At 37.1% G+C, this 19,781-nt stretch overlaps 1 protein-coding gene across 2 annotated transcripts in view; it reads right to left on the bottom strand.

Moving 5' to 3' along the window:
- The window catches only part of FANCB (FA complementation group B), an 87,560-nt gene that overhangs the window by 63,701 nt on the left and 4,078 nt on the right, over positions 1 to 19,781 (bottom strand). Inside the window, exons 1-8 of one of the 2 annotated variants that reach the window (XM_081125600.1) lie at positions 15,331 to 15,392; positions 13,960 to 14,975; positions 9,190 to 9,342; positions 7,223 to 7,315; positions 4,034 to 4,162; positions 1,822 to 1,985; positions 737 to 1,170; positions 383 to 620 (exon numbers count right to left, since the gene is read on the bottom strand). In XM_081125600.1, the coding sequence (XP_080981726.1) occupies positions 383 to 620; positions 737 to 1,170; positions 1,822 to 1,985; positions 4,034 to 4,162; positions 7,223 to 7,315; positions 9,190 to 9,342; positions 13,960 to 14,886 (2,138 nt within the window). In that variant the 5' untranslated portion in view covers positions 14,887 to 14,975; positions 15,331 to 15,392. Of the gene's footprint in view, positions 1 to 382; positions 621 to 736; positions 1,171 to 1,821; positions 1,986 to 4,033; positions 4,163 to 7,222; positions 7,316 to 9,189; positions 9,343 to 13,959; positions 14,976 to 15,330; positions 15,393 to 19,781 lie in introns of those variants that run through there. The other variant, XM_081125601.1, reaches the window with a different exon arrangement.

Raw genomic sequence — 19,781 nt, 5'->3', positions numbered from 1 at the left:
TCTTGGATTCGATTCCTGGTCAGCGGCATGTACCTAGGTTGCAGGCTCCATCCCTGGTCCCAGTCAGGGCCTGTGCAGAGGCAACCAATTGATGTCTCTCTCACATCGACGTTTCTCTTTCTCTTTCTCCTTTCCACTATCTTTGAAAAGCAATGGGAAAAAAATATCCTCGGGTGAACATTAAAAAAAAATTTTTTAAAGTTTATTAAAAGAAAAACAGCGTCAGTTTTTAAATGAGGCCACCTGTCCATTCATGCTACACCAGGCAATGGCTGGGACATGTCCCACAATGGCACAGCACTGTACCGTGGGGATTACTGTTGGGCCACACATTCAGCACACATTAACTCTGATGGAGCAATGCCAATTTGATGTGCCTTACCTGGAATAGACTATTAAGATCCCTTCAAATGATGTCCTTTGCTTCCAGTGGAAGAGTGTCCCATACAAACTTTCTAACCCTTTACAAAAGCAGATTTCTGGAAATTCTTTGATTACTTCACATTTCATGTGTTCTAAGAGCCATGCCTTCATTGAAGTCAGGGCGTATCTGGGTGATGTGATTTGGAAGCAAGTTTTGTGCAATGCTGCAAGAAGTGCAAAGAGATCTTCCATGTGCTCTGCAAGAAAAACATGCCACAAGCTCTGTCACTAAACTCTATTATCAAATAAAGAGAGTTCTTAAAATTTTCTGATTCAACTAGGTATATGATTAAAAAGTACCAACAAAAATTACCTATAGGTTTCTTTGGAAATGTCACTAGATATTTCCCATTTGAAAAATCTTCTAGACTTAAGAAAAGTCTGCCACACGGAACAAAACGATGTTGAGAACAGTTACCATTTTCTCTCTGTGTAATCTGTAGCAGCACAATGCAGCAAAACTGACTGAATACTAAAAGCGGCGAAAGAGATGTCACAGCAGCGATCACCTGGACGCGCTCTTCCTCAGGCGGCTGTCCACAAACAAAGCTCTCCTCTTCCTCTTCTTCCTCACCACCAGCCAACTTGATCCTTTTTGCCTCTGATCCCACTGCACAGGGCACTGAGCAGGGCGCGGGAAAAGAGCCCCTACTCAACCGGATCACCCTATTTTGACACTTAATAGGCCGAAAGCTACAGCTGCGGGGTTCATCCATTAACAACGATAGAGTCACCTGCTTCAGAGACCTGTAAAACATCCAGAGTTTGCTTTAGTCTAAAAGTTCATTCTTTAAAATCAAATAGATGATTAAATGTCATACAAAGAACAACAACAACAAAATGTATTCTCTCCTTTACTAGGGAACATCATTTCAAATGTAAAATGTATCAGAAAATTAAGTGTAAAAGCCAAACACATTTTTAAAAATCCTATAATAACACTTCTCTTAAAATAAGAAAGCAAAAACATTGCAAATATGCTGGACTTCAGGAAAGTAAGTTTTTTAATGGAAAGAAATGGTAAATTAATGACTGGATTTTATTTCTGAAGTAGGTCCCCCCATTTTTCTTTAAACAAGAAAAAAACTACTCATTTTTAAAAAGACTATTTTGGCAATAATTTAGAATGCAAATACTTCTAAAGTAAAAATTGCATTTTATACTCCCCTAAATAACTTAAATAAAATCAGCTTTTTAATACAGAATATTGTTTATCCCTCAACAATGATAATTTTGGGAATATAATATTATTAAACTTAATTTCACCTATTTCTATTTTCATTTTTAATATAGCTACTACAACGTTGAAAATTACATGTGTGGCTTACACTGTATTTCTGTTGGGCAAGTGCTATTCTAGAGCATCAAGACAATGGTATCATGTTAGAATTTACTTACAGGTTCAGAGATGTGGTTTTCACTCCAACAACCAAGTTGTCGTCTATTACACGATACCATATCTTCTCTACTAGCTGTTCTGAATCTTCAGAACTGCCTGATAAGCTTTCATCACAAGTATGAACAGGATTTTCTTCTCCACCACAAAGAGTAACAAGACATTTCTTAAAAGAAAAACATGTTTAAGTAACTAATTACAAAAAAAACTATCAAATGTAGCAAAACTAAAAGAAATTATGTAAATCAGCTTTTGGTCAGCCTTAAAGCTTACATATTTTAAAATAAATTACTTATATTATATTATAGATTATACATAATTCACTGAAATAAAACTTATAAAACATATATAATTAACTACGCAGATCAAGAAGCAGGGCGTGACTAGAAACAAGACAGGGTATCCAACACAACAGGATGTAAACCTGGAGTCCATTTTGAAAATAATGTGACAATATGTACCCCAGGCATGCTGAAAACAATCCAATCTTTATCTTATCAGTAACTTACACTAAACCCATAACTGTAAACTTTGTATGAATAAAAATGATTAAATTATCTTTGAACTGCTGATTGATTATTGCTAAAATTTTATTCTTAAAGTCTAAGCTGTACTCACTCATTTCCACACACATGGATTTTAGTAACAAGAGAAACAGTAGCAGGAGGAGGAAGAGTAGTAGTAGTAATGATAATAATATACAACACTTACTCAGTGCTTACTATAGGTCAGGCACTGTTCTAATGCCATTTCTGTATTAATTTGTTTAACCTTCACAATAACCCTAATACCCTAGGTCCATAGTATTATTATCTACGTTTTCCAGATTTTTAAAAAAATGAGGTTCAGAGAGTTAAGTACCTTGTCCCGGGTCAGACAGCTAGCAAGGGGCACAGCTGGGATTTGAACCAAAGCACAGTGGTTCCAGAGACCATGCTCTATCTCAACCATTAATCTCTATTACCCCTCTATGTGATAATAACTGAAACACAATATGGGCACTTACACTAGAGTGGACGACACACGGTCCTAGGAATCTGACAATTCTGCCAGTAGCGGTGAGATGTGAGACAGACTAGTCATCCCAAACCTGCAGAAATGATTACTACCTGCCAGGATTGCTGTTCAAATGAACCATGTAAAGGGCCAAAACGGTGTCTCGCACACAGAGCTTTCAATGCATTAATTTTTAAACACTGACTCCCCTTTTCTAATACTGGCAAAGTTGTTGGGGTGAGGTAAGGAAGGGACATGGGGAGACTTTTAACAATGACTTTCATGAGATTTCTCAGGAACTTACAAGAGTAATACAGAAATGTAATATGATGGGTTTTTGTTATGTTTCCTATACTCACAAAATCCTATTTTGGACCCAAATCCTCATATTGCTAGGACTGAAATACAGACACAAGGCACTGACCACTGTAAGAATGGTCAACCTTGAGAAGGGTCAGAGCAAAGCACTAAAGTTCCTCTCTGCTCAGCTTTTCTTGATTTATTTGTAACTTTGCTGTTCTGCCCTTCTCTGCCTGGAACTAATGTGCATAAATACTATTTTCATGAAGTCAAAGCAGTTTTTGCTAACTTTCTACATTACTTGCTGTACGGGCATAAAAGAGGTTCTTATGATGGTCAACCACAAAGAAAGAGACAGTAAAATTATAAAAAGCAGACATAAGGGCTAAAAAAATCAGAGCAATTTAGGGACATTACCTAGAGAAATATCCTTAAAAATGAACCATGCAAGAGACTAAAAGAACAACTATTATACTAATGATGAAACTGTGTCACTAATGCAAGATTAAATAATGTTCAGGAATTCTGTTTAAGAAGTCAGAAAATATATAATTCACTTCGGAGTAATTTCTATTCAAATTATACAAATTAAATAGTTAAATATTTTTTAAACAAAAGGACTTAATGCCCCAAGGTTCCTGATAACTGAGATTTTAATATCCTACCGAGAATAATTTGCAAATTGGTAAAATACTGGCTTCTTAATCACATATTTTTCAACGTCATAAAAGCCCACCATTAATAATCCCTGCCACTTTGCTTCTTGATCCATTGAGCATTTCTAATATATTCCAATTTCCTATTTAAATAACTTTTCTTCTGTAATAGTGTCAACAATAAAAATAAAGTTAAAAAATAAATAACTCTTCAATAGGTTTTAATTCATAAAATGATAAAATGTCACATGATGAATTGTACCTCCTCTGCAATTGATGTAGTATCTTCTTTTCCTTGAAGCAGGTTCATTAAAGCTTTGTAAGATTTTAAAATAACTTTTTCCTTAAGCAAAAGATGCTGCTGTACTTCCTGAATAGAAGCCAAACCAACCTGTAAAGTGGAAAGAAAAATCCTTGCCAGAGACATAGTTTCAAATGAAAACTGACATACAATTAATTCAGGAAGTGCTCTCTCCAAATCTGCTTATTAATTCATTTTTCTATAGAAAAGCAGAGAATATTTCTCAGAGCAAAACTATTTTACTTGTACATTTTAAGTCTCTAATTACAAAAGAAAACAGCAAGTAACTGCAATAGACTTTATGTGTCAAACTGAGAGAATGCCAATGTATTAGCATTCGTTTCACTACTGAGTTTAGTAGCCCATCAATATGAATATGACTAAGTCCAATTGATATGAATAAAAACCAGTCTACCAACACTCCTACCTCCACAGTGAAACTGTTTTTCTTGTTGAAATTATGTCTGTTTCAAAAAGCAAAAGACATAATTATAAACTGAAATAGTTACTTTTAATTTGATATTATTTGAAATTCTGTTCATACAACCTTTATAAAAAATTTAAAGATAACACATTAGCAGCTTCCAAACTGTCATGCGTTTATTTTTGTGCCAATAAACTCAGTACTAAGATTGACTGTTAACTACTGGGGGGGGGGGGACTGGCTCTGACCTGGGCATAGAGCAATCCATTCCTTGTATTGTCCTAGATAAACAGATCTCAGCAAAAAGCATAAAATATGCATGAAATACATTTTGTTACTGAAAATTTAGTCACATCATTGAACTGACAGAAGCTGTTTCATTTCAGATGGATATCTGAGACTGTTTCAGTATTAATGTAGTTTTTAATAAAAATGTTTTTCTAGATTGAAAAAACACAATGCACCCTGCTTTTGAATTCCTTTCTTTTAAATTACATTTTAAGACAGGTACATTCTTTTTCTTGGTATCAATGAATAGAAGTTGGAGAGTGAAGATTGAATCACATTTTACCTCATTGCACAAAGTATGTAAAGTGTCTCGCAAATATTTTAAAACTTCATCTGTTGACCTAGTTCTGTGGGCTCCACATCATTCACACTCCATCACTCATTTTCTGAGCAATTTGTAATTTAGGGGAAGAAAGATGTGCTCAGCAGAGGTGGAACAAATCTGAGACTGCTGGAGGGGAGGGAGTGAAGAAAGGACTATGTAGGCAGACTGAAAATAAGGCCCCCTTCAGAAATGATCCTGTTCTCTCTTCCCGACTCCCATCCACATGCCCCCTGCTCCAGGAATAAATGGTAAATCACTAGGCCGCTCAAATATTCTGTTATGATGTTTTGTTATAAAACTATGAAAACAAGCATATGGTAATAAATTTAAACAACATAAAAGTACATCTCACCTTCCCTTCCTACACCCTTAATCCCATTTGTGCAACCAATAGATTGCTTACTTTTCCAGAGTTTTTCCAAGTAGTATATGCTAAGGAATAGTTTCTTTGCCCCCCCAACAAACAAACGAAACCCACACAGAACCTAATATAGGAGCACGCTGTACTGCATGAGAGCAGAGCTTGCTTTTTGTTCTTTGCACTGTGATCTCTCTCACGCATGGAGAAGACTGCAGAATACGAAGAACAGTTTACAGACTAATCGTGAAGTCAACACCCATGTAACTACACCCAAGCCAAGCAGCAGCACTCCAGGAGCCACCCATGGGCCCTCCCAGCCACAAACCTCGCTTTCTCCACTGGAGGCAGCATTACCCTGATCTTTAATAACTCTCTTGTCTTCATACTTTTACCATCATTGTATGAATTTCTAAAGAACATGTAGCTTTTGTGTGTTCTGCTTCTGAACTTTTTGAGTATTAGGTTTTAGAGTCATCCACTTGTCCCTGGTGGCTGCAGTTCATGCCTTTCATTGCTCTCCAATATCCCATCATGTGACTACACCAGTTTACTTCTCTAGTCTGCTGTTGATGGACATCTGCGTTTCATCCAGTTGTGGAGTATTACGTGTTGCTGTGAACATTCCTGCACATGTGCACGAGTTTCTCCAAGGTCCTGCTCTCCCCAATTCCCCTCCAACAACTGGTTGGAAAGCAAATTTCACAGAGGAAAGAACAGTGAAATGGACTCTAGACTCTAGTTCATACTCTGTAAATTACTTAATCTTTCTGCCTCTCCATTTGTCACCTCAGATGGAAAATGGGGGACAGGGTAGACTTGTTAATCTCTATAACACTTGGAAATGTTTATAACCACACTTAGAGCTAGTGACAACATGTAGACTCCTGAGGAAAATGGAGCCCAACTATCTCATATTCCCCATCTCCATATGTCCCTGGCTTCCCTTTATGTTTCTTTCATATTTTCCTTCTTTTCCTTTGTGCTATCTTCTAAATAACTTTTCTAACATAGTCTGATTTGCTAATTTCCTCTGAATGTCTTTGAGTCAACTGTAAACTCATCTGTTAAGTTTTTTGTATTTCAGTGTATTTTTAGTTTACAGAAATGCTTTTGGTTCTTTTATGTGAATAAATGCTGGCTTGTTTCTTTACGGGCTTAGTTATTTTGTGGGTGGCTCACTTTCTTTGAAAAATTACTTGTGACACTGAGATTAATATGAGGACTAGAATAAATTTGTGCTTGGAGAGAGGATTTTTTTTTTTTTAATCCTCACCTGATATGTTTAGAGAGAGGAAGGGAGAGAGGGAAAGAGAGAGAGAAACATCAATGTGAGAGACAAATACTGATCAGTTGCCTCCCATACATGCCCCTACCAGGGATCAAGCCCAAAACCTAGATATGTGCCCTGACCGGGAACTGACCCTGCATCCTTTGGGTACAGGATGACGCTTGAACCAACTGAGCCACCCGGCCAGGGCTGGGGACAGGATTTTATGTTTGTCTCTGCCAGGTGCCGCGGGCACTGCTGCTTTAGGCTAAATACACATGTCCCTGGTGCAAAAGTAGGATCAGTGTTCTCTCTCTCTCTCTCTCTCTCTCTCTCCCCCTCTCTCTTCCTCTCCCTCCACCCCCCAAGCATGTCCTCGGTGAAGGTTTAAAAAGCAAATAAAAATAATAAAAAGCATTCTTTAAAAATAAAATAAAATAGCACTAATCCAAAAGAGCAAAAGCAAAAAGCAAACAGACACTAACTTTCACTCTTCTTTCTAGAGCTGGAATCACCAAATAACGATTATCTTGTTCGCCTTCAAATAAGTCATCTTCATTGCAATCCAATGTTTGACTCTAATAAATAAAAAAATACACCGAAACTGAAATTTTGAAATAAATTAAAAAAACATAATATTAACAATATACAATTAAAGTTTATCCAGTCAAAGGGCAGTTTTCTATGTTAGACACTATTATATAAAAGACAAAATATATATTCCCCCAGTCTTCTTATAACTATAAAAAATCACTATTACCATTACCACTCATGTAACAGTTGTATACTGCTTCAAAAAGTATCAGCTTACTAGATTTTTATAAAACCCTAAAATCCCATAACTAGAAAAAATAAGAATTACCCTCATTTCACTAATAAAAAAATTGAAGCTCAGAAGCATTTTATATAAATCTGAAACTTCAGGAGTATTATTTCCCTTATGCCCAAAATCTTAATGAACTGTTACTTGTTTTAATAAAGCAGTTTCACTTCACTTTATTCTTTAATTAATCCAATATTATTATGTTTATTGATATAAAAAGACTTTCAGAAGCAATGGTAAGTTAATTTACAGTATTTTTGTCACTTGATTGACCACTAGATATACTATATTCAAAAGCATAGTCGACTTGTATGACATCTGTTGAAAGGACATTCAAAGTTTGCAATTCCCTAGTGACCCTGGCCCCATCACAACACTGGAGGGCACCGCAGTACTCACGTGTCTGTGGTGATGCTGGTGGTGACAAACCTGTGCCGCCAGTCACATAAAAGTCTAGGCACATGCAATAGACATACAATTGCATGCAGCACATGATGCCTGATAACGATAAACGCAACCCCACTGGCGGATGCGTTTCCTGTCCTGGACGCTGCATCGCGCCCGTTCCACTGGGACAAGGCGGGCCGTAAGGCAGTGCAGCGCGCCCTCCGGCACCGGCACCGGCACCGGCGGCCTCGCGCGCCTCGCGGTCGCATCTTCCATGGCGTCACTTCATCCCGTGCTTCACGTCACCGCATGCTGTTCCATAAATGCGGTGTCGCCTCAGTGTGTGGTGTTCTAAAGTCTACAGCGGTGTCCCGGGCCTTCACATCACTCACTCATTCTCCCCGGGCAACTGCCAGTCCTGCAGGCTCCACTCACGGTAAGTGCCCTGTACAGGTGTACCCTTTTTTTATCTTTTACATTGTATTTTTTACTGTACCTTTTCTATGTTTTGATATTTTTAGATATGCAAATATTTACCATTGTGTTACAACTGCCTGTAGTATTCAGTACAGTAACATGCTATACAGATTTGTAGCCTAGGAGCAACAGGCTGTACCACATAGCCTAGGTGTGTAGCAGGCTAGCCCATCTAGGTCGGTGTAACTGCACCTATGGTGTTTGTACAACAAATTGCCTAACGACACATTCCTCAGAACCTATCCCCATCGTCAAGTGGCGCCCGACTGTATTTTTAAAAGATTCAATACATACATATCTTTTTTTTCTATTTAATTTAATTTTATTATTTTTTTAATTTTTAAATTTTATTTTTGTTTAAAATATTACAGATGTCCCTTTATATATATATATAAATATATATATTTTTTTAACTTATCTTTATCATTGAAGTATTACAGATGTCCCCTTTTTCTCCTCATTGACCCTTTCCAGCCTGCACCTGCCGCCCCTCCAGGCCTCCACCACACTATTGTCTGTGTCCATGGGTTATACATATATGCATATAAATTCTTTGGTTAATCTCTTCCCACCCACCCACCTCCACCTTCCCTCTGAGATTTGTTAGTCTGTTCCATGCTTCTATGTCTCTGGTCAAGCCATATAAAGTTCAAAAAGTTTACTTTAAGTATGAAATCACAAATACTTATATAGCTGGTCAAAAGCTTTAAAGCACTTAAATTTCCTAAAATGGTACCTAATGTATAAAAAGTAAACATAACTCACTGAATAGTTTATGCTGTCAAGATCCGTTATTTGAAATGAACTCAAGCAATCTGAAGTTAAAGAGTCCTTTAAAAGCAGTAGTACTTGCTCTGTTCCAGTTCCAATAAAGTCATCTACGAGCACCGAGCTAATTTCTTCCCACTTAGCAGCAACCTGAAAGAGTGGGAAAGAACAGAGAGGGGAAAAATCAAATGTGAAATGTCCTAAATCTTTTTGTCACATGTAGTTGTAATTTATCTTCCATCTTATAAATAAGTAATGAAAATGGGAGTATAAACACTAAAAACTAAAATAAATATATTAAGGGATCAGAAAACATAAGGAGCTATAACTTTATAAATATCAAGGTACTTAAATTTAATATTTTATCGTTTGTCCAAGGACTGTAACGTTGCTGATTTCTATATTAAAATTTTGTTATAATTTATAAATTCTAATACTTCTCAAGACTATTTTGGAAATTCTAACATTTCTCATGAGTAATTCTAGTGAAGGTTCTTTGTCTAACATGGTTAATTTAAGGATGACCCTCACTCCCATAGCCTTGGTGGATATATACAGGGTGGAGTGAAAGCAGGTTTACAGAATAAATTCTGTGTTTCGGTCCTCACAATTGTAAACCTACTATTGCCCCACCCTGTACTTATGATTAGACAAAGAAGTCAGTTGCAGTAGGTAACTAGAAGGTACCATTTGAGCGCTTTAAAAGTGCTCAAATCAAAATAACCTTTAAGAGTCAGGATGACAAAAGGAGATTTGACTTTGGGTGGTAAACAAACAAAGCAATATACAGCTGATGTATTATAGAACTGTACACTTGAAACTTATATAATTTTATTAAGCAAAGTTACCCCAATAAATTTAATTTTAAAAAAATTTAAAAGAGTCAGATGAACTTAATACTCTAAACTCTGGTTGGGGAGAACACAGCCATTATCAGAGCCACAAAAGGGGAGGGATTCCAATAGTGGGGCACCTAGAACCATCCTAGCCTAGTGGAATGATTTGACCAGTTTATACCAGAACATGAGACCACAAGTTTAAAATAGAATACAACTTCTTAAAGGTCCATAAAGCTAAAAGCCTCCAGATTAGTCCCCTGGAAAACTAACACCATGGGGATCAGGTACCCTTTCTCCCTCAGGCAGAAAAGCTAAAACTCCCACTCAGAATCCCAGGAGCAGTCACAATATCTAGGTGACACATGAGGGCGGCTTGCATTAGAGCAAGATAAATAAGAGTCTTCGATCTATATTACCAAATATCAACTTTTCCCCTATAAGACTAATTTCTAAAGCAATGATTTTTCACTATGCAGGAAGGAGCTTATTTGTAAACCCATGTCCTCTCATCCTCCCACCTCCCCATGAGTATAATGGAGTACAATAACTATATAAAAGACTATATATATATATATAGTCTTTTATATAGTTATATATATATATATATATTAGTAATAAGAATGTGCTCAGCATGCAAACATCATAGAGCTGTGCCCTTATACATGCACTCACACATCTGCAATCCACAGGCCTAGAACAGTCATCCAAAAGAAATACAGGCAAGCCACAAATGCAAGGCACATATATAATTTAAAATGTTCCAAGATCCAATAAAATTCTCCAGTAGCAGTGAAAAGAAAAAAGTAGAAGTAACTATTATATTTAATTTAACCCAAAATATCCAAAATACTATCATCTCAATTCAATCTAATCAATAAAAATTGAGATATTTGACTTTCATTTTTTACTAAGTCTCTGACAGCTGGTGTACATTTGACATTTCCAGCATATTCTAATTCAGACTAGCCACATTTGAAATGTTGAATAACCACATGTGGCTAGTGGCTGTAGCATCCGACAGAACACTTCTAGAACCAGGTATACTTGACAACGATCTCAATTTTGAAAAGCCTACTGCATAGATAATTGCCAAAACTTGCAGAGACAATTTCTACTCAAGGAGAAAGCCTAGGAAGAGAAAGGCTACTCATGTACTTCTCTAGGCTCAGCTCTCAGTTTCAAGTCCTGTCACTGGATAAAAATTTATACCTGGGAGAGCTGATCTGAGAACACACTAACCTTGACTTTCATTACTTATTCTACTTTATGCTTGTGTGTATTTAACCTATCTTTGTTAGCTGCCTTAATTCCTTTATGGAATGAAGTACCAGACGGATGGATGGATAAGGTAAGTCCATAGCCAACCCAAAGGAAGACTGTTCTGTTGTTTTCTCCCATTTGGGGAAAAAACTGCTATCACAGACACCATTTTAGTTTTTCAATAATGGATTTATTTTATTTTATTTTATTTTATTTTATTTTATTTTATTTTATTTTATTCTTTTAAATATATCTTTATTGATTTCAGAGAGAGGAAAGGAGAGGGAGAGAGAGAGAGATAGAAACATCAGTGATGAGAGAGTCAATTGAGCCCGCAACCCGGGCCTGTGCCCTGACCGGGAATCTAATCCCGATCGCCTGGATCCTAGGTCCGACACTCAACCGCTGAGCCACGCTTGGCCAGGCTGGATTTATTTTATTATTCGAAACCTCTTACAGAGTACCACAAACAGTAAATTCTTCTCAGAACTCAATTAGAAAATATTTTTCCCTTGAGAGTATATGCTCCATTCGAAGGTAAAACCTGCTGTATTTACTTTTTTTGTCTTAACTGCTAAACTAAGTGTAATTGCTCCCATGCAATTACTTCCCTTAACTGTCCTCTCCCTTTAGCTGTAGAGTCTTAGCATGCTATCTCCAAAACTCCCAAGTTACAGAGGCAATTTAAAAGCACTTAACTTGGCAGATATCAGGGAGTAAACCCTAGAGATTTCAATACACGGTATTTGCAAACAGTTTCAGAGTCCAGACTCCCTGGGGACATAGCCTAAGGAATATGGCAGTAGGGGCTCAGGTAAGTAACTTGTGGAAAGGATGGTGGTCCACTGTAGAAAAAGAATTCTAGAACACAATTTGAAGGCAATGAGGCCAGCAGTTACAGGGAGTGGCAATCTCCTGCTTTGGGTAACGTGTTAGTGCAGAGGTCTACAGTGTCCCAGCAGGGGGCCCACTTCAAGGGAGTTAGGACTATATTCCACTGAATTTATGAGGCACGAGGTAATTGTTTTTTCTTATCTAGGTGAATAAGGGACCTTAGGTAGGTCCAAGTCATTGAGGACAGCCCTGGCCCTTGCCTAACAATAACAGCTACCACTTACTGAGCTTCTCCTATGTGTCACGCATCATGCTAGACACTTTACAATGTCATTTAATGTAATTCTCCCCTCTCAGAGGCAGAATGATTTCAATTTCATACAGTCAGAAAACGGGTTCACAGAAATGAAATACTCTCCCTAAGGTAAGACTAGTAAGTGGCTCAGTTAGAGTTCAAACCCAGGTTAAGTGTGTTCTTTCCATTACCCTGACCCCAATAAGGATTATGGGCTATACCAGATGTTTTCCCCCCACCATTTCATGAAAGGAAAAGAAAAAGACAGAAAACGCTACCTTCCAAATAACCTTCAAATAAAAGTACAATGTGCTTTTAAAAGACTGCTTTCCAAATAAAACAGGGTAGCTTTCAAATTATTTTCCTTTTGAGGATTTAAGTCCTCTATGTATAACAGGGATTGAATATAGTTATAATAATCCCTATTACCATAAAGGTAATTTACAAGGCAAAGCCTGATGAAACACAATTTCAACCTGACATTTCCACATACACAAAATAAAATATGTCTCTCAAACTTTCTAAAATATTTATCAATATTCATCATCAACATGATAATATAGTGATAGAAATTGTAATTGAGCTTCTAATTGAATGGCTAGTGCACACAAAGTAAGGCATTATCTCCAACTTAAGAAGTTGTATAATGTACTAAAACTCACTTTTGGAAGAGACATTTCTGACAAGTAATGATTACTTATCTTGAACTATAAACACTCGCATCACATAACTGAAGATGACATGTATCTAAAGCCAGGAGGACGCAGTGTTACCCCCCCAAAAAAAATCAGGGTCAGAGAAATATTATTTGTTCAGATGCCGAGTTACAAACCTCCAATTTCCTTTTCAATTTCTGCACCTTTATACCTGTTATTGAACACTCAATACCAGAGGGTATTTTAAAAAGATTTCCAAACCTTACGTTAAAAGATACAACTACTGTAAATGTGAATAAAATATGAATGCTTGCTAAGGACAAAATATAAGATCATAAAATTCACCAAGCAAGTCTTTTTAAAAAATTAACACTTATCACTCCTCTCTGGAGAACAAATATTTGTCTCTTAAGGGACAATGACACATTTCCAGAAATTCCTCTAGATTTCAATTTAAGTTTAAACAGATAATTACCAGCTTTTCAAAAGTTGAACTTATTTGAATTTTCTAAGAAGGATTATGAAGTCGAATCACCTCTAATCTTATTCGAAGTAAAAATATACTTCCAATTATTATCACATTAATAAAAATTAGAGTCACAGTAAAAGACAAATAAATATGTAATAATTATAGTTATAGATTTATATATTTCCAAGCAACTCAAAGGTTTTATGACTCAAAATGGCAAGGCAAAACCTTTATCAGGTAGTATTCCGATAACTCTAAGAAAAAAGAGTAATGTACCATATATAATTTTCTTTTAAGTGCAGCACTGAAAATTGATTTGGATAATAAGACTCCAGGATAAACTCTATTAAGTGTAGGATGCTCACTAGGTCTAAGACTACACTGATTGAATAATTATGAGAATAACTACTGTACCTGAAAGTTCTTTTCCCAAACGGCACAAGCGCTGGACCTAAACGACACAATGAAAAGGCGGTCTCCTCCTGAATCCATAACTTGAACTGCACAAGGACCTTCGAAGGGAAGCTGGCACACGCTTTTAGGAGTCCCATTTTGGAATGAAATCAGCTGATTCTTTCGAGTAAGGGCAATCAGGGACATTCTTAGCTCGTTATTGACAAACTCAGTTGCACAGACATGCACACAAGTTATCACACTGCTATAAGCGGGAGGGATAATGTATGTATCACTTACGACTTCTTCCCTTTCAAGGAAGTACACACAAAATCTGCTGTTCCAAACTGCATAATCTGATTTTGAAGGCTTTGGGGCACCTTCTTCCTCAGATAAATAATATTTCTTTTGTCCTAATAAAACCATACCTAGATTTTCAATCTCCCCTGCCCACTCAATAGAGGAAAAGTTAACAGACACAGTAATAACTTTGCCAGTTTGGGGAGAAATATAGAAGAATGACTTAACATGTTTCCATATAATTAAAGGGCCATTAAAGACCCTTAGGCCATCCTTCAACTCATGGCCAAGTCTAAAACTCAAACGCTTTTCAAATTTATTGGTATTGTGAAGAAATAGTAGAAAATATTTGAAAACATTCTTCTTTTCGTTGCTTTGTATCATAATATAAGGGAGGTTTATTCCAGTTCTGAAATCTGACACACAGCTGCAACATATAATTTTTAAATAAGAGTTTTCTTCCTTTATGCTAAAGGATCCGGTGGACTTCTGAACAAATGCACTTGTTTCTCTGTCAAATACCATTCTTCTGACATGCAATATGGGTATTTCTGCAGGCCCTTTATCTGCAAAGTTTCCTTTAGACAACTGAAAAGCAAGGACTTCGCCATTATAACACAAGAGCTTTTGTGGTTTGTTAGATGTCATTGCCTGCTTGCTTGCTTATTCCACAGTATCGAGTCTTTGTGTCGGTCCAATTTTCAAATGCAAATTGATTCCATTCAATGTTTTTAAACCTAAAAATGAAATGAGAAAAACTGCCATTAAGTAAGCAGATTTGAAAACACATTTTTGTTAGAGAACTATTACCTTTGTTAAAGAACTATAAATTTTATGAAGTCAACATTTTAAAGCTTTTTCTGTTATCTTAATGTCACACATCAAAAAACATATCCCGAGTGTTATTTTTGTACAGCCCTTAAAAAGCACCATTTGCAAAGAATGCAAATAACCATATCACAAATAATAACAAAATGTGATAACAGCAACTATTAAAAGCTGTAGGGCTCTTTTAAAGTGACTGCAGACATTCTTTCTAGCTCAGCGAATTTCTTAAGGGTTCTACTCTGTCTCTCTTTCAAACCTACTGACCTAATGTGGTTTTCCCCATTTCCTTTACAATGACAATTCAGTCAGTGAGTTGTTCAAATTAGACTGCTCCCATAGCCCAGGCGCTTGGGTCCCTGCTTCTCTGAGACAGGAGCTCATATAGACTCTATGAAAGCCCAGAAAGAAAAACAGGAGACAGTATAAGATGGCTTTAAAAAAAATCTTCATAGGAGTAGTAGATCTTAAATCTTACTTTGAAAAAAAAAATGCAGTTTTAAGACGGAAGTCGCTATTCTTAGAGGATTAGTAATATTATAATGAACACAATAATTAAATAATAAGCTATCAATTATTCATGCTTATTATATGCCAGGTATAATAGAAACATGATTTCATTTAATGTTAATGTTATCATAATTAGCTAGTTAATATTAATAAAGGAGAGAGCAAAGGGGAGGCCAGACATTATAAGCATGGTCATCTGGGCAGTTTCACCAGGAAGCCACAGCTTCACACTCCCCCGGGAACCACTGGCCCGTTCCCTGCAGACCACTGGGGGAAGGGATCGAACAAGGGGGAGATGGGTGCATGCGCAGTGAAGTTGGGGTGAGGTAAGAAAGATGTCTGCCTGTCAGTCCAGCCTGGGGAACAATGGCTTGATTACAGGGTGGGCCCGTCAGAAGCCTGGAAGGTGCGAATCCCCAGAGTTCCTTCTCTCGTCCTCTTGCTCGCCTTGTTCTTCTCTTGCTCTGTGACCAGCACCGCCCACGTGCTCCTGTTCTCTCTCCATAGGCATGTGACCTTAAGCAGCCACATGGCCCGTGGCCCTGCGGACCCCACAGGCAATGGACTGCAGCTGGGAACGCAAGCTAAGCCAGCCGGATGCCGGACTGCACTGCACTGCGATATGGAGCAGAAATTCTGGGCAGTGGCCTTAATTCTGGCCCTGTGAAGACAAGATGGACTTCTTCCATGGCGAGGCAGGCAGAGATGGGACCTTGGAGGGGACCCCCCTTAATTTTACATCACCATAAAGCTTCCCACAAAACTCTACCCTCCCATGGGGACCTCAGGAAATCCTTTTCCTCAAGACACACCAGGAACTCCACTTCCACCCATAACACAGCTGTTCTTTTAAAGTAAGTATTCTTATTATCCCATCTTTTAAACAACAAAACCTTATTTTAATGAGGGTCAGAAAATTTTCCAAGGTTACAACACTAATCAGCAATGGCGCTAGATTTGGAAGAGGGGACCTCTAATTCTGGAATCTACACTTATAACCATCGCACTGTCCTGGCATGCCTCCCCTTATTCTAAAAGGCAACTTGAGAGAATTAGTCAAGTAGAAAAAAGAACAAAGGAACACTGCCCCACACTGAACACACACGTAAGAAAAAGACTGTTGTTCTCTCTCCATTCAGTTGCTCTATTTGCTGAGTCACTCCTGTAACAGTCACTGAAGGCTTAGCTCAGGCTAAGCAGAGCTGCACATGGTTAGAGACCCATGAATGCTGGGCCTGCCTTTCACTAGATGCATGACTTAAGGCGAGGTGCTCCACATCCACATCTACATAATGGAGTATTGTAACAGTATCTTCCTCACAAGCTACTGGAATTAACAACATAACCCACTTGAGATCAAATCTGGCACACAGAAAGTGCTCTGCAAAGGGGAGCTACTATCATCATTATCATCATCATGGCTGGCTCTGGTTTATATGGTACCTAACCTTAGAAACGTCAGAACAATAGTCAAATACTTTAACAGTTTATAAATACTGAAAGGTCTCTCTCCACTATAAATAATTCATACTCTCTCTTTTCTCCTACCTGTGGATCATTTACACCAGAGAATTCAACTATTTCAGAAATAAATAAAAACTAGTTTATTTAGAAGTAAATAATGTTTTCCTCTGTTGAATGAGACGCAAACTCCAAAGGCTTAAGTCTTGTTCTTTTATTATAAATATCTATCAATAGTCCAATTAAAAAAAAAATCACTGAAACATAATCTATAAGTTTAATGTGGCCTGCATTTTAGAGAAATGACTGATTTGGAGATTTTACTTAAAAGCAGACTAGTCAGCATTTACTTTCAAACCTTATTGTCTAATTTTCAAATACATCACTTGTGGTTTTAAAACATGTTCACAAATTCTTTGAAACTCATTTCATCAAAAAGTGGCATTTAATTCTCTCCTTGAGTGAGGGCTGATCATTATGATTCGCTCCTAACCAACAGAATGTGGCAGATGTGACAGTGTGTGGCTTACCAGATTGGGTCATAGAGCACTTCAGCTTCCTTAGTGATATCTTCCTTGGATCACCTGCACTGGGGAAAGCCACCTGCCATATCATTAACACACTCAAGAAACCCCATGGAGATGTGCACAGGGAAAGGAACTATGGCTTCCTGCCAAAAGACAGTGAAGAACTGAGGACTTCTGACAACAGCCATGTGAGTGAGCCTTCTTGGGGTCAGAGCCTCCAGCTTCAGTCACACCTTTAGTTAATTCAGCCCTTTGGAGAGATCCTGAGCCACAACCACCCAGCTAAGCAGCTTCCAAATTTCTGATTCTCAGAAATTTTGAGATCACAAAAGGTTGTGGCTTTAAGCTGCTAGATTTGGGAGTAACTTGTTATGCAGCAACAGACAAATACATTCCACTATGGCTTTTGTTTTAAATTCATGATATTGTTTTTGAGAATTTCATGGTATCTATGACATGAAGTAACTGAAGATATTGTATCATAATACAAACTAGCAGATGTCTCTGGCTTATTGGTGTGTTGTTAGGCAATTAATGTCAATGATGTGGGACAAACAAAGTAGTTTGAACTTCCATAGTAAGGAAGATAGCTAGGTACATCAAAAGTGTGACTTTTACTTATGAAACGACCTTTTACTTTATTTATTTATTTAAATATATCTTTATTGATTTCAGAGAGAGGAAAGAAGAGGAAGAGAGAGATAGAAACATCAATGATGTGAGAGTCATTGATCGGCTGCCTCCTGCACGTCCCCGACTGGGGAAGGAACCCGCAACCCGGGCATGTGCCCTGACCGGGAATCGAACCCCGATTGCCTGGATCCCAGGTCGATGCTCAACTGCTGAGCCACGCCTGGCCAGGCTAATTTTTTTTTTTATACCTTTTACTTTAAAGGAAATAAGCATGTTAGTTATATTATACCAAAATGTATGAATAGTAATTTCTGTATTTCAAATTTCCCACAGACATGTCAGGACTCTTAGAAGATATCTAAAAGGAAAAGCATAAAATGATATTGTCAAAGATAAAGACCTAAGAACACACTGTCTTTTACTACCTACTAAAAAAGTTTTTTAGATTTCTTAAAAAGAAAATTAACACTTATTCCATAGGTTTAAAGGTTTATTTTATGAACATACTCTAAGAGCTTTTACTCTTAAAAGAGATGTTGCCTTAGTATAAAATAAAATAAATATACACATATATGTTAATTTAATAAGTCTTGAGATTACAGAAAGTTTGAGAAAAATATTTATCTTCATAAATAAATTAATATATTAGTTAAAACAACCAAAAAGAACTCTGTATAGAAAAGGATTTTGTTATTCTAATATTAAATGTCACAAGTAATGTTTAATCAACACAGTGCTCTGATGCACTAATATCCGAGTGTGACAGGAAGGAGAATCTGCTCCTTTACTAAACTTAAGAGTATGTATTGTTGCACTCTGATAAAGTTATGACTTAGGAAAATCGGGCCCCTTACATTCCATTCCTTTTAGTGTGACTTATCACCAAGTTCCTTAACTTAGAAACCTCTATCTTCAAACTCTTTGTTCCAATTGCCACTAGGATAGTTCAGGCTTTCATCTCCTTAATAGATCTCCCTTACTCTAGTCTCTCCCCCTCCAATATATCAGTTTACTTATGTTATCTTATTTATTGTTCTAAAACACAACCTTTATCTGGTAACTGCCGCCTAATTTAAAAACCTTACATGCACACCCACAGCTTTCTCAGTAGATCCGTGACCCTTGAATTACTACCTGGAGAGATGCTAAACACTGTATTGAACATATGAATGATGCAGAGAGAAAATGTTGCAAACCACTCTTGTAAAGTTCAGCACGGTATTCAAAGCCCTGCTATAATCCTAACCCAACTCTCTTTTAGCATGAGCTCTAAGCAAAAAGCAAATTTACTCTCAAGGGCTTAGAGTCAAATAGATTTAAAAACATGAATGACTATTATATGAAAGGTTATTACTTTTTATTTTTAAATACTATTGCAAAAGCATGCATATTTTCAATGTTATTTAAATGGGCCACCTTCAGAGTTAAAAATTAGAAGCTACTAATATATTAATGTATTTATGAAGATAAATTTTTTCCTCAAACTTTCTGTAACTTCAAGGCCTATTAAAATTCCCTTATATGTGTATATCTATTTCATTTCACACTAATGCAACATCTGTTTTAAGAGTAAAAGCTCTTAGCATA

This window comes from Miniopterus schreibersii, assembly GCF_964146895.1.
Source record: "Miniopterus schreibersii genome assembly, chromosome: X".
Lineage (NCBI taxonomy): Eukaryota > Metazoa > Chordata > Mammalia > Chiroptera > Miniopteridae > Miniopterus > Miniopterus schreibersii.
The sequence above is the reverse complement of the archived record's forward strand: the minus strand, read 5'-3'. Positions and strand labels throughout refer to the sequence as shown.